Genomic DNA, 24,267 nt, shown 5'->3' with positions numbered 1-24,267 from the left:
CTGTACAGGAGATCCCTATCATTACAGGACATGTTCTCTATGTGAGCACTGTGCAGGAGTCCCTATCATTACAGGACATGTTCTCTATGTGAGCTCTGTGCAGGAGATCCCTATCATTACAGGACATGCTCTCTATGTGAGCTCTGTGCAGGAGATCCCTATCATTACAGGACATGCTCTCTATGTGAGCTCTGTGCAGGAGATCCCTATTATTACAGGATATGTTCTCTATGTGAGCTCTGTACAGGAGATCCCTATCATTACAGGACATGTTCTCTATGTGAGCTCTGTACAGGAGATCCCTATCATTACAGGACATGTTCTCTATGTGCGCTCTGTGCAGGAAGTCCCTATCATTACAGGACATGTTCTCTATGTGGGCTCTGTACAGGAAGTCCCTATCATTACAGGACATGTTCTCTATGTGGGCTCTGTGCAGGAGATCCCTATCATTACAGGATATGTTCTCTATGTGGGCACTGTGCAGGAAGTCCCTATCATTACAGGATATGTTCTCTATGTGAGCTCTGTGCAGGAAGTCCCTATCATTACAGGACATGTTCTCTATGTGAGCTCTGTACAGGAGATCCCTATCATTACAGGACATGTTCTCTATGTGAGCTCTGTGCAGGAAGTCCCTATCATTACAGGACATGTTCTCTATGTGAGCTCTGTACAGGAGAGCCCTATCATTACAGGACATGTTCTCTATGTGGGCTCTGTGCAGGAAGTCCCTATCATTACAGGACATGTTCTCTATGTGGGCTCTGTACAGGAAGTCCCTATCATTACAGGACATGTTCTCTATGTGGGCTCTGTGCAGGAGATCCCTATCATTACAGGATATGTTCTCTATGTGGGCACTGTGCAGGAAGTCCCTATCATTACAGGATATGTTCTCTATGTGAGCTCTGTGCAGGAAGTCCCTATCATTACAGGACATGTTCTCTATGTGAGCTCTGTACAGGAGAGCCCTATCATTACAGGACATGTTCTCTATGTGGGCTCTGTACAGGAAGTCCCTATCATTACAGGACATGTTCTCTATGTGGGCTCTGTGCAGGAGATCCCTATCATTACAGGATATGTTCTCTATGTGGGCTCTGTACAGGAAGTCCCTATCATTACAGGATATGTTCTCTATGTGGGCTCTGTACAGGAGATCCCTATCATTACAGGATATGTTCTCTATGTGGGCTCTGTACAGGAAGTCCCTATCATTACAGGACATGTTCTCTATGTGGGCTCTGTGCAGGAGATCCCTATCATTACAGGATATGTTCTCTATGTGGGCTCTGTACAGGAAGTCCCTATCATTACAGGACATGTTCTCTATGTGGGCTCTGTGCAGGAGATCCCTATCATTACAGGATATGTTCTCTATGTGGGCACTGTACAGGAAGTCCCTATCATTACAGGACATGTTCTCTATGTGAGCTCTGTACAGGAGATCCCTATCATTACAGGACATGTTCTCTATGTGAGCTCTGTGCAGGAAGTCCCTATCATTACAGGACATGTTCTCTATGTGAGCTCTGTACAGGAGATCCCTATCATTACAGGACATGTTCTCTATGTGAGCTCTGTACAGGAGATCCCTATCATTACAGGACATGTTCTCTATGTGAGCTCTGTGCAGGAGATCCCTATCATTACAGGATATGTTCTCTATGTGAGCTCTGTGCAGGAGATCCCTATCATTACAGGACATGTTCTCTATGTGCGCTCTGTGCAGGAAGTCCCTATCATTACAGGACATGTTCTCTATGTGGGCTCTGTACAGGAAGTCCCTATCATTACAGGACATGTTCTCTATGTGGGCTCTGTACAGGAAGTCCCTATCATTACAGGACATGCTCTCTATGTGAGCTCTGTGCAGGAAGTCCCTATCATTACAGGACATGTTCTCTATGTGGGCACTGTGCAGGAAGTCCCTATCATTACAGGACATGCTCTCTATGTGAGCTCTGTACAGGAGATCCCTATCATTACAGGACATGTTCTCTATGTGAGCACTGTGCAGGAGATCCCTATCATTACAGGACATGTTCTCTATGTGAGCTCTGTACAGGAAGTCCCTATCATTACAGGACATGTTCTCTATGTGAGCTCTGTACAGGAGATCCCTATCATTACAGGACATGTTCTCTATGTGGGCTCTGTACAGGAAGTCCCTATCATTACAGGACATGTTCTCTATGTGAGCTCTGTACAGGAAGTCCCTATCATTACAGGACATGTTCTCTATGTGAGCTCTGTACAGGAGATCCCTATCATTACAGGACATGTTCTCTATGTGAGCTCTGTACAGGAGATCCCTATCATTACAGGACATGTTCTCTATGTGAGCTCTGTGCAGGAGATCCCTATCATTACAGGATATGTTCTCTATGTGAGCTCTGTGCAGGAGATCCCTATCATTACAGGACATGTTCTCTATGTGCGCTCTGTGCAGGAAGTCCCTATCATTACAGGACATGTTCTCTATGTGGGCTCTGTACAGGAAGTCCCTATCATTACAGGACATGTTCTCTATGTGGGCTCTGTACAGGAAGTCCCTATCATTACAGGACATGCTCTCTATGTGAGCTCTGTGCAGGAAGTCCCTATCATTACAGGACATGTTCTCTATGTGGGCACTGTGCAGGAAGTCCCTATCATTACAGGACATGCTCTCTATGTGAGCTCTGTACAGGAGATCCCTATCATTACAGGACATGTTCTCTATGTGAGCACTGTGCAGGAGATCCCTATCATTACAGGACATGTTCTCTATGTGAGCTCTGTACAGGAAGTCCCTATCATTACAGGACATGTTCTCTATGTGAGCTCTGTACAGGAGATCCCTATCATTACAGGACATGTTCTCTATGTGGGCTCTGTACAGGAAGTCCCTATCATTACAGGACATGTTCTCTATGTGAGCTCTGTACAGGAAGTCCCTATCATTACAGGACATGTTCTCTATGTGAGCTCTGTACAGGAGATCCCTATCATTACAGGACATGTTCTCTATGTGGGCACTGTGCAGGAGATCCCTATCATTACAGGACATGTTCTCTATGTGAGCTCTGTGCAGGAGATCCCTATCATTACAGGATATGTTCTCTATGTGAGCTCTGTGCAGGAGATCCCTATCATTACAGGACATGTTCTCTATGTGCGCTCTGTGCAGGAAGTCCCTATCATTACAGGACATGTTCTCTATGTGGGCTCTGTACAGGAAGTCCCTATCATTACAGGACATGTTCTCTATGTGGGCTCTGTACAGGAAGTCCCTATCATTACAGGACATGCTCTCTATGTGAGCTCTGTGCAGGAAGTCCCTATCATTACAGGACATGTTCTCTATGTGGGCACTGTGCAGGAAGTCCCTATCATTACAGGACATGTTCTCTATGTGAGCTCTGTGCAGGAAGTCCCTATCATTACAGGACATGTTCTCTATGTGAGCTCTGTACAGGAGTCCCTATCATTACAGGACATGCTCTCTATGTGAGCTCTGTACAGGAGATCCCTATCATTACAGGACATGTTCTCTATGTGAGCTCTGTACAGGAGATCCCTATCATTACAGGACATGTTCTCTATGTGAGCACTGTGCAGGAGATCCCTATCATTACAGGACATGTTCTCTATGTGGGCACTGTGCAGGAGATCCCTATCATTACAGGACATGTTCTCTATGTGAGCTCTGTGCAGGAGATCCCTATCATTACAGGATATGTTCTCTATGTGAGCTCTGTGCAGGAGATCCCTATCATTACAGGACATGTTCTCTATGTGGGCTCTGTACAGGAGATCCCTATCATTACAGGACATGTTCTCTATGTGAGCTCTGTGCAGGAGATCCCTATCATTACAGGATATGTTCTCTATGTGAGCTCTGTGCAGGAGATCCCTATCATTACAGGACATGTTCTCTATGTGCGCTCTGTGCAGGAAGTCCCTATCATTACAGGACATGTTCTCTATGTGGGCTCTGTAGAGGAAGTCCCTATCATTACAGGACATGTTCTCTATGTGAGCTCTGTACAGGAAGTCCCTATCATTACAGGACATGCTCTCTATGTGAGCTCTGTGCAGGAAGTCCCTATCATTACAGGACATGTTCTCTATGTGGGCACTGTGCAGGAAGTCCCTATCATTACAGGACATGCTCTCTATGTGAGCTCTGTACAGGAGATCCCTATCATTACAGGACATGTTCTCTATGTGAGCACTGTGCAGGAAGTCCCTATCATTACAGGACATGCTCTCTATGTGAGCTCTGTGCAGGAAGTCCCTATCATTACAGGACATGTTCTCTATGTGGGCTCTGTACAGGAAGTCCCTATCATTACAGGACATGTTCTCTATGTGAGCTCTGTACAGGAGATCCCTATCATTACAGGACATGTTCTCTATGTGGGCACTGTGCAGGAAGTCCCTATCATTACAGGACATGTTCTCTATGTGAGCTCTGTGCAGGAAGTCCCTATCATTACAGGACATGTTCTCTATGTGGGCTCTGTACAGGAGATCCCTATCATTACAGGACATGTTCTCTATGTGGGCTCTGTACAGGAGATCCCTATCATTACAGGACATGCTCTCTATGTGAGCTCTGTACAGGAGATCCCTATCATTACAGGACATGTTCTCTATGTGAGCACTGTGCAGGAAGTCCCTATCATTACAGGACATGCTCTCTATGTGAGCTCTGTGCAGGAAGTCCCTATCATTACAGGACATGTTCTCTATGTGAGCTCTGTACAGGAGATCCCTATCATTACAGGACATGTTCTCTATGTGAGCTCTGTACAGGAGATCCCTATCATTACAGGACATGTTCTCTATGTGGGCACTGTGCAGGAAGTCCCTATCATTACAGGACATGTTCTCTATGTGAGCTCTGTGCAGGAAGTCCCTATCATTACAGGACATGTTCTCTATGTGGGCTCTGTACAGGAAGTCCCTATCATTACAGGACATGTTCTCTATGTGAGCTCTGTACAGGAGATCCCTATCATTACAGGACATGTTCTCTATGTGGGCACTGTGCAGGAAGTCCCTATCATTACAGGACATGTTCTCTATGTGAGCTCTGTGCAGGAAGTCCCTATCATTACAGGACATGTTCTCTATGTGGGCTCTGTACAGGAAGCCCCTATCATTACAGGACATGTTCTCTATGTGAGCTCTGTACAGGAGATCCCTATCATTACAGGACATGTTCTCTATGTGGGCTCTGTACAGGAAGTCCCTATCATTACAGGACATGTTCTCTATGTGAGCTCTGTACAGGAGATCCCTATCATTACAGGACATGTTCTCTATGTGGGCACTGTGCAGGAGATCCCTATCATTACAGGACATGTTCTCTATGTGAGCTCTGTACAGGAGATCCCTATCATTACAGGACATGTTCTCTATGTGAGCTCTGTGCAGGAAGTCCCTATCATTACAGGACATGTTCTCTATGTGGGCTCTGTGCAGGAGATCCCTATCATTACAGGACATGTTCTCTATGTGGGCACTGTGCAGGAGATCCCTATCATTACAGGACATGTTCTCTATGTGGGCACTGTGCAGGAGATCCCTATCATTACAGGACATGTTCTCTATGTGGGCACTGTGCAGGAGATCCCTATCATTACAGGACATGTTCTCTATGTGGGCTCTGTGCAGGAGATCCCTATCATTACAGGACATGTTCTCTATGTGGGCACTGTGCAGGAAGTCCCTATCATTACAGGACATGTTCTCTATGTGAGCTCTATGCAGGAAGTCCCTATCATTACAGGACATGTTCTCTATGTGGGCTCTGTACAGGAAGTCCCTATCATTACAGGACATGTTCTCTATGTGAGCTCTGTACAGGAGATCCCTATCATTACAGGACATGTTCTCTATGTGGGCACTGTGCAGGAAGTCCCTATCATTACAGGACATGTTCTCTATGTGAGCTCTGTGCAGGAAGTCCCTATCATTACAGGACATGTTCTCTATGTGGGCTCTGTACAGGAGATCCCTATCATTACAGGACATGTTCTCTATGTGGGCACTGTGCAGGAAGTCCCTATCATTACAGGACATGTTCTCTATGTGAGCTCTGTGCAGGAAGTCCCTATCATTACAGGATATGTTCTCTATGTGAGCTCTGTACAGGAGATCCCTATCATTACAGGACATGTTCTCTATGTGAGCTCTGTGCAGGAAGTCCCTATCATTACAGGACATGTTCTCTATGTGAGCTCTGTACAGGAGATCCCTATCATTACAGGACATGTTCTCTATGTGGGCACTGTGCAGGAAGTCCCTATCATTACAGGACATGTTCTCTATGTGAGCTCTGTGCAGGAAGTCCCTATCATTACAGGACATGCTCTCTATGTGAGCTCTGTGCAGGAAGTCCCTATCATTACAGGACATGTTCTCTATGTGGGCTCTGTACAGGAAGTCCCTATCATTACAGGACATGTTCTCTATGTGAGCTCTGTACAGGAGATCCCTATCATTACAGGACATGTTCTCTATGTGGGCACTGTGCAGGAAGTCCCTATCATTACAGGACATGTTCTCTATGTGGGCACTGTGCAGGAAGTCCCTATCATTACAGGACATGCTCTCTATGTGAGCTCTGTGCAGGAAGTCCCTATCATTACAGGACATGTTCTCTATGTGGGCTCTGTACAGGAGATCCCTATCATTACAGGACATGTTCTCTATGTGGGCTCTGTACAGGAAGTCCCTATCATTACAGGACATGCTCTGTATGTTCTGCCCTGATATAATGGGGTGACAGATCTGCCTTATTTCATGTGATTAGGCGGGTTTAACGTGATGCTTTGAGTTTGTAGCTCCGGGTCAGCGAGGGTTTCCAGTAGATAGGTAACAATACCCATTTTGGTTGTTAACTTACGACTTTATTCTCTCTTGATTTGCTTTTAGGTATGTGAACTTGATATCATCTTTAATTTTGAGAAAGCGTATTTTATTTTGGATGAATTTCTCTTGGGAGGAGAAGTCCAAGAGACGTCGAAGAAGAACGTTCTAAAAGCCATTGAGCAGGCTGACCTGCTGCAGGAGGTAAGGAAAATGGAGTTCTCGGCTGCATGCATATTTCTAGGCTTCTTGTACATGTCCTGCTACTAATCTCTGAATGACGGGGCATCCAAACCCCTGGCCGGCTTCCACACATCTCCTAAACATCAGTATTCTGTATGGTAAACTTAGCAATGACATTCTCAAATTGTGGAGGAAATCCGCAATACATTGGTGCAATACAACAGTTGATTACAATAAAGTATTTAATTTTTTATTTACCTGTATAGGAAAATCTAAATACTACAACATTTCCTATATCGGCGACCACTGCAAAAATAAGTATACTTTGTGGTATTGATTCTTCTTGCAATTGGTCCCTGTGTGAATGGATGCCACGGGATCCGCCCTGACTGTGACCACTGTCGTTGCTGTACCCCGTGAAGATATACACTTAAAGGGAATCTGGAATCAGATTTTTGCTATGTAATCTGAGAGCAGGATGATGTAGTGACTGAGACCCTGATTCCAGCTATGCATCACTTGCTGGTCCGAATGCTGTCATTTTATCAAATCCCTGTATTCTCTGCTACACATGTAGCAGACCTCAGAATGCTGAGCCCTGTATGATCCCACCCCCACCACTTACTGACCGCTTCCTGTGTACAATGTACATTAGGTGAAAGCTGCTAATCAGTGTTGGAGGGGGGGGGGGGGCGTTAATTAGGAGGAACAAGACACCTCTCCTGTAATAATAATCTCCTGCTGATAAAATGATTCTACTGATTCAGCAACAGAGCCTAACAAGTGACACATCGCTGGAATCAGCCTCTCAGCCCCGATAATGTTACTCTCAGATTGCATAGCAAGAACCTGCTGTCGGATTTCCTTTAATGTAGCTAAAAGCACAGTGTGTGCTTAGCCTTAGCCATCCGTCCTGTTGCTGGTACTTACACGTTCTGCAGGCCGTGGTTTGGATTCCCTCATTAGTGCTGTGCATGTGTTGCATGCAACTCCATCTTCAGTGTCTGTCTGTATTGTGACTCTGTAATGAAATCCGACTTGGGCTCTCGTTTCCCTCTTGTCTTGGAGACTGGGCGGGCTCCTTGTTTCCGCTTTGTCTTGTAGTTTGTTGTTATTGCGATGTGTTGTGTCTGGTGTCCACATCTGATACACGTGTGTGCTTCTCTACTCTCTCATTGCTGAATTCCAGAAGCTAGACTCTCTTCTTTGACACTTTTTCAGGTATAGTTTATCAACCCTAACATCTTCTAAAACTACCGATGCAACTTACCTACTAAACCTTACTAACACATAACCCCTCTGATCAAGGATTCCCATATCACAAGAACCCTCTCTTTTCTAAGGAGCTGAAATGTCCAGACGTATTTTAAGCTGAAATTGCAATATTAAAAATTGACATTTCAGTTTTATGTACTACCGGGAGGTAAATTAACTACTTATTTTAATGGGGTCCGCAGACATAATATAGTGCTGTTGGATTAGTTTGGATTATCTCTGCAGTACTAGCTCTGCCGTATGTGTCCATTATTGATGAGTGAACGTGCTCGGATAACGTCCTGGGACTGCTCGTGTATTATGTTCGAGTCTTTGCGGCTGCATGATTTGGGGATTCCCTAACAGCTGCAAATTCTGCAGCCGCAGGGACTGGAACATAATATACGAGGACTCCCAGATGCTCGGATAACACTCGATCATGCTCGGATAAGACGTAATCCGAGCACGTTCGCTCATCACTAGTGTCCATGTTTCTGTCTACTACTGCAGCTTAACAGTATATAGGCCATAGAGGTAAAATCCAAAAATAACTGCTGAAGAGTTTTTGCAAACAAAAAATGGGTTATCTAGTTTCCAGTATCCATATCAAGAAACCAATTCTCCTTTTTAGACTTGTTCGTCCTCCAGCTATTTCTCCTGACTTCTCTATACACATGCATGCTCGGTTTGGCGGAGTGTGTATGTGTTCAGTGGACAGGGGAGAACGATGCTGCCAAATGCCAATCATTTTTTTTTCAATATCTGTCTTGGAAGGACTAGAGGACCCCATACACAAAAATGTTACTGGCAGGTTTTGACAGCGTTTCTCTTACGTGGGCACCGTTTAATAGATAGCCATACTGTGAGATACTAGTTTCTGCAATTTTGATTATTAAATTATTGACAATAATAGTAATAGCACTATGTACAGTGCTTTCCGTATACATGCTAAATAGACATGGGCTTTGCGCATTCCTTCTTAGAAGGGTCACAGTGTGTCCCGCTGTTGGGATCACCAGTAATCATTCATAATATGCAGGGGAGCCTTGCAGCAAGTGTTCATTTTCCCTGCAGCACCCCCACAGGAGAAATTCAGCATTGCATTGTGCCCACTGAAATCATTGCGCTGACGATGTGATACACAAATGGTCTGCCTCCTCCAGAGAGAAGAATTTATTTGTAGTCTTTGGAGTTATCTTTTTATGGAGAAGACAAGTGAAGGATTCCCCCCTCCTATATCCCAGAAAAGCAGATGGCCCAATAAAATAAGCTGAGTGTCTACTGCACTAACTAGTGTGATTATGCATACAGATGGGGCCCAATATACAGACCTTTTTGTGAACCTGTCATTAGATTCATGCTGCTCATGGTTCAAAGCCTGACTGAGAGATAACAGCCAGGTATATTTTACCCTGAAATGCGCCTGGTGTTTCAGAATAAATATACTTTGATAAGTAATCGGGGGACTGTACCGATGTGGTCCTCAGTCTGCCTCATCCCACCTACTTTGTACGTGCGGAGAGACCTTGCTAGTCCGATGCGATCCCCAGCTGGCCTCTCCCCAACCACTGCGTAAATAGGGAGAGACCTTACTAGTCCAATGCAGTCCCCGGCCAGTAGAGTAGATGTAGATGGGGAGAGACCTTATTAGACTGATGTGATCCCCAGCTGGCCTCTTCCCAACCACTTTGTAGATATGGAGAGACCTTACTAGTCCGATGTGATCCTTGGCCAGCCTCTCCCCAACCACTTTCTACATGGGGGAAACCTTTCTAGTCCAATGCGATTCCTGGCCAGTCTCTCCCCAACCACTGTCTAGATAGAGAGATTTTTCTAGTCAGTGTGATCCCTGGCCGACTTCGCCCAGCTCACTATGCACATATAGAGAGACCTTACTAGTCCAATGCAATCCTGGGCCGGCCTCTTTCTGCCCACTATGTACATAGAGAGAGACCTTACTAGTCCGATGCAATCCCGGGCCGGCCTCTTCCTGCCCACTATGTACATAGAGAGAGACCTTACTAGTCCGATGCAATCCTGGGCCGGCCTCTTCCTGCCCACTATGTACATAGAGAGAGACCTCACTAGCCCGATGCAATCCTGGGCCGGCCTCTTCCTGCCCACTATGTACATAGAGAGAGACCTTACTAGCCCGATGCAATCCCGGGCCGGCCTCTTCCTGCCCACTGTGTACATGAAGAGAGACCTTACTAGTCCGATGCCATCCCGGGCCGGCCTCTTCCTGCCCACTATGTACATGAAGAGAGACCTTACTAGTCCGATGCCATCCCGGGTCGGCCTCTTCCTGCCCACTATGTACATGAAGAGAGACCTTACTAGTCCGATGCCATCCCGGGTCGGCCTCTTCCTGCCCACTATGTACATAGAGAGAGACCTTACTAGTCCGATGCAATCCCGGGCCGGCCTCTTCCTGCCCACTATGTACATGAAGAGAAACCTTACTAGTCCGATGCCATCCCGGGCCGGCCTCTTCCTGCCCACTATGTACATGAAGAGAGACCTTACTAGTCCGATGCCATCCCGGGTCGGCCTCTTCCTGCCCACTATGTACATAGAGAGAGACCTTACTAGTCCGATGCAATCCCAGGCCGGCCTCTTCCTGCCCACTATGTACATAGAGAGAGACCTTACTAGTCCCATGCAATCCCGGGCCGGCCTCTTCCTGCCCACTGTGTACATAGAGAGAGACCTCACTAGCCCGATGCAATCCCGGGCCGGCCTCTTCCTGCCCACTGTGTACATAGAGAGAGACCTCACTAGCCCGATGCCATCCCGGGCCGGCCTCTTCCTGCCCACTATGTACATAGAGAGAGACCTTACTAGTCCGATGCAATCCCGGGCCGGCCTCTTCCTGCCCACTATGTACATAGAGAGAGACCTTACTAGTCCCATGCAATCCCGGGCCGGCCTCTTCCTGCCCACTATGTACATAGAGAGAGACCTCACTAGCCCGATGCCATCCCGGGCCGGCCTCTTCCTGCCCACTATGTACATAGAGAGAGACCTTACTAGTCCGATGCCATCCCGGGCCGGCCTCTTCCTGCCCACTATGTACATAGAGAGAGACCTCACTAGCCCGATGCAATCCCGGGCCGGCCTCTTCCTGCCCACTGTGTACATAGAGAGAGACCTCACTAGCCCGATGCCATCCCGGGCCGGCCTCTTCCTGCCCACTATGTACATAGAGAGAGACCTTACTAGTCCGATGCCATCCCGGGCCGGCCTCTTCCTGCCCACTATGTACATAGAGAGAGACCTCACTAGCCCGATGCCATCCCGGGCCGGCCTCTTCCTGCCCACTATGTACATAGAGAGAGACCTCACTAGCCCGATGCCATCCCGGGCCGGCCTCTTCCTGCCCACTATGTACATAGAGAGAGACCTCACTAGCCCGATGCCATCCCGGGCCGGCCTCTTCCTGCCCACTGTGTACATAGAGAGAGACCTTACTAGTCCCATGCAATCCCGGGCCGGCCTCTTCCTGCCCACTATATACAGAGTCCTGTCAATACACTGGAACAAGAAGGCAGCTGCCGGGGGCCGCATCAGACTAGTGAGGTCCCTCCTTATTGGCACTGGCCAACTTTTCAAAGTATGATCACTTTGAAAAGCCGCAGCATAAATAATATACATCACGCAGCCAGGAACAAAACTACGGGGGCCAGGAACGTAATGATTGTTTCCTTATAATTCCCCAAAGTGCAGATGGGAGATGCACTGATGATGTAGATGATGATTTCTTGGATTGGCCATTCACCCGAGAGTTTTCCTTGATTATGTGACAACATTTGGGTTGATTCCATTCTCGTATTTGTTGTGTGGTTCCTAGCGGTGTTTGCCTTTACTCTGCAGCACTTTTGCTGGCATCCCATAGAGACATGCACAGTACACTGCTTTGCTGGCCAGACGTCTGAGCGATGCTTTTAGGTAGGAGCATGTCTCCTCTCTATTACGCTACAGACTAGTTATCGGTGCGGTGCTGAGGATTGTGAGGATTTAGGTAGATTTCTGTAGCGGGAGGTAAAGCCCCTGCTGAAACAATCGATAAAATGAGAGGAGAGACCTTAGTATTATGTGACCACGTCCAGCATTGTGTCTGTCGCAGTATGCCAGTCTTTAACCATCCCGTGTTTTGTATTACATGTGGTACAATGATCCTTTGCTGTGATTTTTTTGCTTTTGCTGAATATTAGTCCACATCGCCGTATGCTTTGTTCTGCCGCGTTCCATATTTATAGATACTTAGTTTGACAAGTATGAGGTATTGCAGTGGAGTGGTAATTAATGTTTAATGCCCCAAAGGAAAATGGAGAAGAGGGGGACCTGAGACCCCTGCAGTCACACGTGTTCCTGGCTGGGTGGAAATTAGTTACCTCTCTGTCCTTCTTTTCATCATCCAGCAAATACCAGCAGCGTTTTCCAACGTAGTTAGTAAATTCTGAACATTGCATTTGCCAACTGTATTGGACGGGATTTAGCTTTAATTTAGTTTTGTTACCCCATAGGCTTGCTCTATGTGACAATAAGAAAGTGAACCCTCTGCTGCTCCCGCGCCACCTCTCCAGTCTTTGCTGACATGGCTGCCGCGGTGGTATCAAGACTATAACATGTGACCACTGCAGCTAGTCACATAGCAGCATGCTCCGTGATTGGCTGCGATGGTCACGTACTGTAGGTGAAGACCTTGGGTGGCAAGGGTTAATAGGGTTATTTTTTTTTTTACATAGAGCAAGCCTATGGTGTTAAAATAACCTTACCCTGGTTCTATGAAGGGGTATTTCTTTTAAAGGAGTTTGATGCCTGTCTTATTGTCGCATTTTGGTCAATCGCCCTTCAAGGGATTATTTGGTGGCTCTCACTTCCACATCCAGTAGTGATAGGTTCTGCTAGTGTTACTCCAGCGACCACTTGACGGATCAAGCGCAAGATCCTCAGATATCCCGCATTCATCCTATTCCACTTGGACAGGTGCACGATACCTTGCAGACAGCCATTCACACAACCCAACAGCACCGCTTACTTCCTGATGCAAAATTGAGGGGCACCAGGTAACCCCTTTAAGTTGCTCTTTTTACATGTAACACCCAAAGGCGAGGTTCACATCTGCGTTCGGAACCTCTGCTGCAGATTCCATCATTTTGTGCTGAAAAAAAATAGTGCAGAACGCAGTCACTACACTGTGTAACAAAATACATAGGTTCCTGCCCACCGTTGATATTGACCCCAGTCTGTTCGGGGCTCCGACACTGACTCTGCCACGGCCTGTATAACCAAGTAGTAAGGAAGGATATCCTGCTCTACAGATTCTTCTTTATTCAAGCAAAATCCATACAAAGGACATTGGGTGATATAAAGGCAAATAGATTTGCACTGAAAGTTGATGCTGACTATTTCAGAAGAATCTTCCTTACTACTTGACTACACTGTGTGCACAATTATTGGGCAGTTTGTATTTTTGATTAATTCTATTACTCAACAACTACAGTGGTTGGTCAATACAAAAGGTCAATAAACCCGCATATTTAGGAAAAAAAAAAATCCAATATATTTTGGCCTAGTGCTGACGTTTCCACTTCTGTGTTGCTCAGTGGTGGTCGGGTCTCGGCCTCCCTCACCTCGGCCATGTGTCTGAGCACTGAACACCTCTCCAGGGGTGTTGTAGTTCTGGAATATGACAGCACTGAAGGATAAAGGCCTCCTGGTCGCTTCATGTAGATTCTTCTCATATCTTTGGCAGTTTGCATCTTTTTGTCTCAACACATTTTTTGTGACCCTGCTGACTATTTGCAAATATACTTTTTCATGGTTTTGTGGTCACGCCCCAATATCTTAGCAATTTCAAGAGTGCTGCATCCCTCTGTAAGACTTGTTAAAGGGAACCTGTCACCCTATTTTTCGCCTATAAGCTGCGGCCACCGCCATCAGGGGCTTATCTACAGCATTGTGTAATGCTGTAGATAAGCCCCCCCGATGTAACCTGAAAGAGAAGGAAAAACAAGTTCAATTATGCTCACCCAGGGGCGGTCCCGCTGCGGTCCAGTCTGATGGGCGTCGCGGTCCGGCGCCTCCCATCTTCATGCAATGACGTCCTCTTCTTTGCTTCCTGTCTCGGTTCCTGTGCAGGCGTACTTTGTCTGCCCTGTTGATCGCAGAGCAAAGTACTGCAGTGTGCAGGCGCCGGGCCTCTCTGACCTAGTACGCCTACACAGGAGCAACGACAGGAAGCAAGGAAGAGGCGCTGGACCCGCTCCGCTATGCCCATCGGACTGGACCGCACTGGGACGTCCCTGGGTGAGTATAATCTAACCTCTTTTTCTCATCTTTCAGGATACATCGGGGGCTTATCTACAGCATTACAGAATGCTGTAGATAAGCCCCTAATGGCAGCAGCTTATAGGCAAAAAATGGGGTGACAGATTCCCTTTAACATTGTTTAATTTTTTTAGTCAGTTAAATGTGAAATGGCCAAAATACTGACTTATGTAATAATTGTGCACACAGTAGTTTTGTGCTGCCCTAACCATGGGCAGCATGAATCAGAGCCGGGCAGTGCGATTTCCTGATATGCTACATATGTACACACATGGGAGAGACCTGTCAATCACCATGAGTGGGATGGGGAGGAGCCAGGTGGGGGCCGCATTGGACTAGTCAGTTCGATTCCAGTAGTCCCTTACTGGCTTTTCAAACTATATTTTTAATAAATCGTCATTGCAAGATGTGTAGCCAGGCTCCGATTCATGCTGCCCTGTAATTGACATTCAGATTGCACTTGTAAGTTTCTGTATTCACTGTTGATCTCCGTAGATAAGTATATATACATAGGTGATCATCTCCCCATTGTCATGAGTGCAGATATTCCTCCTTCTGGATCTCGGTGAGGGTCCCCGCCCCCATGCCATTTCAGTGTACAAATGTAGACTAAAATTGATTATAAACCTTATGATTTATCATCTAGGGGGAACACTAGTATTCATCCTTACCAATAAGCTCTTTGTGTCTGCTCACTAACGTGTGGCGCGTGCATTATTCTCGATGAATCAGACCTGCAATGTGTGTTATTTTAATTGGTTGCCAGGATTAGCCACGCTCTATTGTTTCACCCCCCCCAAATGTAATATTTTTGCTTTCGCAAAGCCCAAAGTAATTAACTTAGCCTCAGCTTAAGAAGAATTGTGAGCAAGTCAGAAAGCAAATATCATACTATGTGATATTGTGCAAATCCATCTGGCTGGTTATTGCAAACAACTCACTGGTGGAGGGAAAATACTTTGTGGCTAAAAGGAGCTGTTTGAGGCAGCTTTCTTCCAAAAAGGCCACTCTTGTCTCCTATTGTAGTCAATTGAAGTGAATTAGTTGCAATATCAGACCCAACCAAAGGATGGGAGAGGCACTGTTTCTGAAAGAAAATGGAAGAAAATTAGCTGTAGGGTCATAATATTTTGGGCGTTAAGACTGATAATACAGTTGTGTGAAAGTGTTTGCCCCTTTTCCAATTTCCTATTCATTTGCATGTTGGTCACTCTTAAATGCTTCAGATCACCAAACAAATTTAAATATTAGACAAAGATAACACAAGTAACCACACAATGCAGTTTATAGATGAAGGTCTCTATTATTAGGGGAAAAAGAAATCCAAATTACAGGGCCTTGTGTGAAAAAGTGATTGCCCCCTAAATCTAATAACTAATTGTGCCGCCCTTAGAAGTAACAACTGCAATCAAGCATTTGCGATAACGGGCAATGAGTATTTTACAACGCTCTGGAGGAATTTTGGCCCACTTATCACGGAATTGTTGTAATTAAGTCACATTGGAGGGTTTCCGAGCGTGAATCGCCTTTTTAAGGTCATACCACAGCATCTCAATCGCATTAAGGTCAGGACTTTGTCTAGGCCACGCCAAAGTCTTAATTTTGTTTTCCTTAAGCCATTCAGAGGTGGACTTGATGCTGTGTTTTGGATCATTGTCCTGCTGCATAACCCAAGTGCACTTCAGCTTGAGGTCACAAACAGACAGCTGACATTCTCCTTCAGAATTTTTTGTTAGATAGCAGAATTCATGGTTCTATTTACCACAGCAAGTTTTCCAAGTCCTGAAGCAGCAAAACAGCCCCAGACCACTATATTTTACTGTTGGTATGATGTTCCTTTTCTCATATGCTATGTTACTTCTATGCCAGATGTAATGGAACACACACCTTCCAAAAATTCAACTTTTGTCTTGTCAGTCCAAACAGAATTTTCCAAAAAGTGTTGGGGATCATCAAGATGTTTTCTGGCACTACTGAGGCTAGCCTTTATGTTCTTGTTGCTCTGAAATGGTTTTTGTCTAGGAACTCTGCCATGAAGGTTATTTTTGCCCAATCTCCTTATGGTGGAGTCATGAACACTGACCATAGCTGAGGCAAATGAGGCTTACAGTTCTTTGTACCGTATGTTGTGGATTTTTTGTGGTCTCTTGAATGAGTTGACACTGCGCTCTTGGGGTAATTTTGTTTGGCCAGCCACTCCTGGGAAGGTTCGCCACTGCTCCATGTTTTCACCATTTGTGGATAATGGCTCTCACTGTGGTTTGCTGGAGTCTCGAAGCTTTAAAAATGTATAACTTTTTCCTGGCAGACAGATTTCAATTACTTTGTTTCTCATTTGTTCCAGAATTTGTTTGTGGCATAATGTCTAGCTTTTGAGGTCCTTTGGTCTATTTCACTTTGTCAGGCAGGTCCTATTTAAGTGATTTCTTGATTGAGAACAGGTGTGGCAGTAATCAGGCTTGCGTTTGGATAGGGAATTTTAACTTGGCTTCTCAAAGATGTGATAAATCACAGTTAATTTATGTTTTAAGGGTGGCAATCACTTTTTCACACAGGGCCCTGTAGATTTGGATTTCTATGTCCTTCAATAATAAAGAACTTGATTTTAAAAATGCATTTTATGTTCACTTGTGTTATCTTTGTCTAATATTTAATTTTGTTTGGTGATCTGAATCAATGAACTTGCAAATAGAAACTAAATCAGGAAGGGGGCAAACACTTTTTCGCACAACTATATATGTAATATTTGAATGATGACTGTACTTTAAAACAAGTATAGGGTATATTGAGATGTCCGTACAAGTCGGCCCCAAATCGGGCTGCAATGCACGGACTAGCCGCGAGTTTCCCAACCCGAGCCTTACAGCTTTATGGAAATATATGAAGCTTCTGTTCATTGCTGTCTGATCTCAGACGTCTGAATGCCCCATACTTGCACTGAGGTCTGATTGTTTTATTTTTCTCACTATCATCTGCTGCTGGATTGTGAATATGACTTGCGTTACTGGGGTTGTCATGGTGGCATCAATAAATTGACTCTGCACAGACTGCCGGTCACATTAAAGGAGTAAACGCTGCACCAGATGAATAGTGACCCGATGGCTGGAAAGATATGTTAAGAAATTAATCAGCAGTGAATATTTAGATTTATTGTAAAGCAATATGCTGTTAATTGGGGGAGGAGGTGCCGTCTCTACTGGTCGGCCACGGCCATGAGATACATGAGGACCGATGCTGCCGACTTGGAAATATTGGTAATGCTGCGCTCATGGAATGATTTCATTGTTTTTGCTCTCAAACATTATTTTTAAATGTGCGGTTTTGTATTCATAGAGCCAGAATGAAGACTGGGGAGGTTACGCAGATGATATGTTGTGACACTGCCTGTAGGTGTCTGGTAACTACACACTGTGCACGTGTAACCCTGGGTGTGTGCAGGGCCTGATGATGCATGACGGCTTACCTACCTCATGTGTGCTCAGGGCATTACTGACCAGCATGGCGCTGTATATGGAGTGGGATCTTATAACATCAGTGATTCCTGTCCACACATTGATCTGTACCCAGGGATAGGCACATTATATAAACAAAAAAAAAAAAAATAATAATAAAAAAAAAAAAATATATATATATATATATATATATATATTTGTTTAAATGTATTAATTTTACTCACTTCTATAGCTCCATTAATTCCACAGCGCTTTATAGACATCATCACCCCTGTCCCCATTGGGGTTCACAATCTAATTCCCTATCAGGATGTATTTGGCATGTGGGAGGAAACCGGAGAACCCAGAGGAAACCCACACAATCACGGGGAGAACAGAAAGACTCCTTGCAGATGTTGTCCTTCTATATATATAATATATGAGAGAACAGGCATGTCTAATACTAATGTGCAGTATGATGTAATGAATCAATCAGTTGTGTATATATGTCCTCTTGTAAAAATGTTTTCCCCCTTTCCAACATCCACTGTACATGTATGACGCATGTCTAGTGCGGGTGTATGGAGCAGAGTAAGGAGCTGATCCCGCACCATACACGGCAGATGCTAGCTGTATTACACAGTCAGCAACTTTATGTAATGGCAGCGATTGGAGCACCGATCGCTGCTGTTAAACCCTTAAATGCCAATGGGAATGTCTGATAGTAGCATTTAAGGCATGTGGTCCAGGGGCTTGACATTCCAGGGTCACCCATTAGCCTCCCTGCGATGCAAGGCAGCCGAGGACCTGCTGAAGGCTCCATGATGGTATTCCTGTGAAGTCCAGCCATAGGAGGCCATTGTTTTAGCTTTATACTGTAATCCATCTGCAATGCAGTAAGTAGCACAAGCTGTAAAGCAAAAAAAAAAAATCGAAATACCTATAGTGCAATTCTACTGTTTTTTGGTAGCGACACCTGTGCAAAAAATCAATAAAGTGGTCAAAGCGTTGTTTATTCATCAAAATGAGCTAAAAACATAAATTCACAATGTAGAAAAAGAAACGCTCAGTCGACAGAAAAATATGGAAAAAAATTAGTTCTCAGAAACCAATTCATTTATTTATTTTTTCACCGCTCAAATAAAAACAAAACTACCGTATATGTTTGTATCGTCCTAATCATACTGACCTAGAGATTCAGGTCATTTTTTACTACACAATCAACACCATAAAAACAAAGCCCAAAGATAAATTGCGGAATTTCAGTTTTTTGCAATTTCACCCCACTTGTTTTTTTCCCCCGTTTTGCAGGACATTGTATTATAGATAAATGTTGACATTTAGTCTACAACTCTTCCTGCAAAAAAAAAAACAAACCCTCATGCTGCTGTGTTTGATGGAAAAATAAAAAAGTTCAGACTTTTGGAAGAAGGGGGGCAAAAACTTAAAGCAGAAAGCTTTATGTATAATGATAAATAAAAAATTTAGTATCGCGTACATTTATAAATTTAGATAAATCGTAAATGGGTCATTCCATATCAAGTGATCCAAATATGAATATTTTTTTACCTTACGTCTTTAGTTTTTTTTTATTTTTTGTTTTTATGAAGTACAACTTTAGTTAATTACAAATTAAAAGTTTAGAATTTTTTTCTTCATCAGTTAATTTTTTACAGATTTTTAAAGTTTTGAAAAAGCGCGGATTTTGGCCTGGTATGGCTTTACATTTTTTATCATATCTCGGGCTAGAATTAAGATATAGAGGTGGTAGAGGCATCATTTTTCTCAGAACTGTGCCAGCTTTCATTTGATATGTCACAAGACTATGTTTCTTTATATTTTGTTTTGGAGAAATCAAATTAAAATTTTTTATGCGCAATTCTGAAAAAAACGTATGTTTTAAAATTGTGAAAACATGCATGTGTGTTACTCGTGTCCTTGTTTATATTTGTACAGGGACTCAACTAGGGATCTAATAAATTTGTTTTTTTTTGTTTTTTTAAGCCTTGAATCATCTGATTTTATGTTTGTGCGAGTTTCTTCCTTTTTTCTTTTCAAATTACAACTTATTGAATTCAACATTTATATGTAACAATAAAGAAACACAAAAAACAAATACCGAAGTGCCAGAATAAATCCATCTTAATCATCATAACAACTTGCTCAGCATTTTCAACCTGAATTCTTTGAACAAAACCAAAAGATAAAAGGTGATCACATCCTCAAGTGTGATTTTTTTAAATACAGTCTGATCCTAATTATATGTTAAAAACAAGATTAAAAGAACCAATATTTTTACCACCTATTTATACATGGAACAATTTTTTTTCTACTATATCACTAAACATGGAATTTCTGACGTGTTTAAGAAGAATAGTCCAGTAGCTAAATCCTCGTTCTATAAAATATGAACTAATCAAACAATTAATAGGTTTTCCCACGGCCTGTTATCATCAATGTGTCCCTTCTAGTGGGAGAAATGTCATCTTGTCCATAAGCGTTTACTAGCAATGGCCGTTTCCTTCTGTGTCAGAGTATGTGCGGCCGGTCATGGTGCTCAGCTCCACCTGAGTTATATCTGATTTTTGTTCACTTTTACAATGTCTGGTTTTCTTGGATACACAAAGGACGGCGCTGGACCAGAAAGTGCAGAAAAGTCACTTCTACGCCTTCATTTTCACAATCTTTGGAGAGTCTAGTAGCCGCTAGCGCCGATCATATTCACAGGTCACATAGCCAGTTTTGTCATCCATTGCCGATCTTGTGCCGCCTTCTACCACGTCATGGACGTCACTGTCTTTATTTCCACTACGTGGGATGACAGTCCGGTATTGCTGAGTCCCTGTGATGGGTTCTGCTTCCTGTAACCGAGGTTTTCACAAACTCTCCTCCTCCTCTTCGTAGTCCTGGTTTGTACAATACATGAACTGGATGTTAAGAATATTTTTCTCCCTCCATTTGAGGAGTTTCCTGGGTGTTAAGATTTGGTGTGAATACGGTCTGTGGAGGCCCGAGCTGCCGGCCGGTCATCTGCTCTGCAGTCACCGTCTACCCCTGGTCATTCTCAGCCCTAACAAAGCTTCTCCTCTGTCCTCTCCTGCTTCTAAGTGGTAACATAATAAAATAATACCGTAACATCTAAAAATCATGGATTATTTGGTAGATATAGACCCCACACTTTTAGACCAATTTGAGATTTTCGAACTGACACTGTAATATTTTTATTTTTAAAAATATGATCCCATCACGATCCCATCTTGTATTTTGGTACAGATGTGGCTAGGAGCATAGCAGGCACCATGTGCAGTTTTTGAAATCTTTAAATTAAACGTTTTTTTCGGAAATGCGTTTTAAAGTTTTGCGCTTGCGTTCGCATAGGTAAAATATTATCAAAGATACTCTTGTGACATATCTGGTGAAAGCCTGTACAGTTCTGAGTAGAATGGTGTTTAGTTTGTTTCTCTATCTCTTTTCTAGCCTGAGTTATGGGGAAAAATGTAAAGGCAGGCAACACCGAAATTCGCACTTTTTCCGAACTTTGAAAATCAATAAAAAAAAAAAATAACTAGAATTTTTTCTTCTTCACATTTTGCATTCTCTGACACACTGTTACCAAATTACAAAATCTCAAAAGAATCAAAAATATAGTGGTAAAAATCATTGGTTCACTTGACATGGAATGACCCAAATTTAGGTTTACACAAGGAGCGCTTTATGTATGACATGGTCCTGAGCTTTGATCACTGAGGGTTGCACCGATGTTTTGGTAGATAGTGGTTAGGAGAACATATCCCAAATCAATGTGTGAGCTGGATCATCTTTTCTCCTTTAATGTGTGTTCTGGTATTGCAGAAAATCCTATAATTTTACATTTAGTATCTCTAGTATTTGCTTTGCTGAAAAATGCTGGTAAAATCTAAATTCTGTGCTTTTTCTTTACTTTCAAGTGATTGGAATTCATTGAAGTGATGCGCCTTTGGAAATTTTAAAGGGGTTGTCCAGGGCTATTTAATTTTTTTTTTACCACGGGCCTAAAACTAACAGACAGGTCGTTGCTTTTGCTAACAGAGGCAGCTAACTGCCTGTTTCACCTGGCGCCAGATCAGAGCGGTCTCTCATTGCTCCTACCGGCTATTCATAAGCTCCATATCAACAGAGAAGCTCTTCCTCTTCTGGGCTGCTCTGTTGACAGGGAGAGACTGCTGACGTCATGCTGATTGACAGCCGGCTCACTGCGGTTAGGTTGTCAATCAGCATAACAGTGGCAGCCACGCTCCATCAACAAAGCAGACGAGAAGCCACTGCTCTGTCTACGTGATGTCAGTAGAAGCCACTAAATTGCTGGCAGGAGCAGTCTGTGACCGCTCTGTCCTGGAAGAGTCAGTGCCAGGCAGGTAGTTGGCAACTCCCTGCCTGTTATAAGGCTTGTAGGAAAAACATTAAATAGTCCTGAATAACCCCTTTAAAATCAGTTAACTTGTCTAGGCTTGAATACCCTTTTATCACGCATCCACTGGTGACTCCCACCGACTTGTCTTCTTCATGCCGTTTCTCCATTGAGTAGGTGATATCTTCTTTAGGCTTTTGCGTGCATTTTTACTGCCTGGAAAAGGCAACAAAGGATCAGGAATGTTATAATTGTCCTTGTAAGAGCTTCCTATATTATAGGAATCTAGGAATCTATAGGACAAATCAATTGTACGCTGCCTTCTTAAACATTAGAATATTGTTGCATGAGAGCACTAACACATGTAACAGAAAAAACAGAACATCTAATGATTATCTCTGATTATGGCCTAAGCCAGCAACATATTGATCATTATCTCAAATAGGATTGCGGCAGCTCGTTTGTACAGCAGTTGCCATTTGGTCAGATCATACCGATAGGGCCCAACGAGCTGTTCAAATCTGTTTTTAACTTTCATCAGGGCAAGATACAGAAGCCGCTGTTCTGCATATGTAGTTGGCAACCAAGGACAGAAAGTAAAAATGGACTTGTTTCTGTCCACCGTGGAAAAATAGGGTTTTATTTTTTTTTCTTCATTTTGCTCTGTAGAAGGATTTGTTATGTTTCAAATTGGTTTAGTAAAATAACTTGTTTACTAAATAAAATCCTCAGTCCTCCTAACTTGACTACTTATTCACCAGGAAATAAGAATGTCCTTAGACATCAATAGCTTACAACCCAAAACAGTTGAGTGACAGCAACAACTATTTTAGATGTAACGCCTACTAACTAGCTCCTGTGATTGTCAGCTTGGCCTGCTGCATTAGATAGAGGGTAGAGAAGAAACAACAAGGCTCTTGAGCAGGGCTGTGGAGTCGGTAAGCCAATCCCCGATTCCTCAATTTCCATGACACCAACTCCCGACTCCACCAAAATGAGCTCCGTCTCCACGATTCGGACTCCATAGCCTTGACAGGGCTGTGGAGTCGGTAAGCCAAACTTCTGATTCCTCAATTTCCATGACACCAACTCCGACTCCACCAAAATGAGCTCCGTCTCCACGATTCCGACTCCACAGCCTTGACAGGACTGTGGAGTCGGTAAGCCAAACCTCCGACTCCAACTCCTCAATTTCCATGACTCCGGCTCCACCAAAATTGGGCTCCGACTCCCGTCTCCAAAGCCCGGCTCTTGATGGCTATGGACTCCTTTAGCTTGTTTTTTGTGCATTTGGTTCTGATTACAAATTTTTAACCATTTTTCTTCTGCAGCTTGTAAGGACATACACTGCAGCCTTCTGGTTACCGCTTAATCTCAGTTCCAATAGCTGGGCTCCCTATCCACCCTGTTTCCAGTCACCCTTTACTCCGATAAAGCTTAAAGCCACATTCATACATTTGTGTGTCATGGACTGGCCGCAGGTCTCCTCACCCGAGCTTAACGGTGTCAAATATGCCTTTGAGGCGTTTAACTTAGGGTTAAGAGAACCATGTCAAAAGGTAACACACGGGTGTGTGACTGCTGAGTAAATCTGACAAATTGACATCTAAATTGACAAAAACCTATACAGGTTGAAACGTTGTATCCATGGCGGAATAAAGCATCTTTAATTTCATCACCTGGACTGGGCGCTGTTTTCAATTTTCTTGATTGCTGTTGCCTTTCCAAGTGAGTTCTTTGGATCGAAAGCGTGCGTCCATACTTAGTGAGTGCTGTCAGCTTTTCTTCATGTGTTTTTGCTGAGTAAATCTG

At 43.9% G+C, this 24,267-nt stretch overlaps 1 protein-coding gene across 5 annotated transcripts in view; it reads left to right on the top strand.

Moving 5' to 3' along the window:
- AP1S2 (adaptor related protein complex 1 subunit sigma 2) overlaps positions 1–24,267 on the top strand; it is a 110,323-nt gene that overhangs the window by 40,134 nt on the left and 45,922 nt on the right. For 3 of the 5 annotated variants that reach the window (XM_069761057.1, XM_069761055.1, XM_069761056.1), the window contains exon 4: positions 6,934–7,071. In XM_069761057.1, the coding sequence (XP_069617158.1) occupies positions 6,934–7,071 (138 nt within the window). Of the gene's footprint in view, positions 1–6,933; positions 7,072–8,239; positions 8,272–24,267 lie in introns of all 5 variants that reach the window. The other 2 variants (XM_069761059.1, XM_069761058.1) reach the window with 1 other exon arrangement.

This window comes from Ranitomeya imitator, chromosome 3 (assembly GCF_032444005.1).
Source record: "Ranitomeya imitator isolate aRanImi1 chromosome 3, aRanImi1.pri, whole genome shotgun sequence".
Classification (NCBI taxonomy): Eukaryota; Metazoa; Chordata; class Amphibia; order Anura; family Dendrobatidae; genus Ranitomeya; species Ranitomeya imitator.
This window is presented reverse-complemented; position numbering and strand designations above follow the sequence as displayed.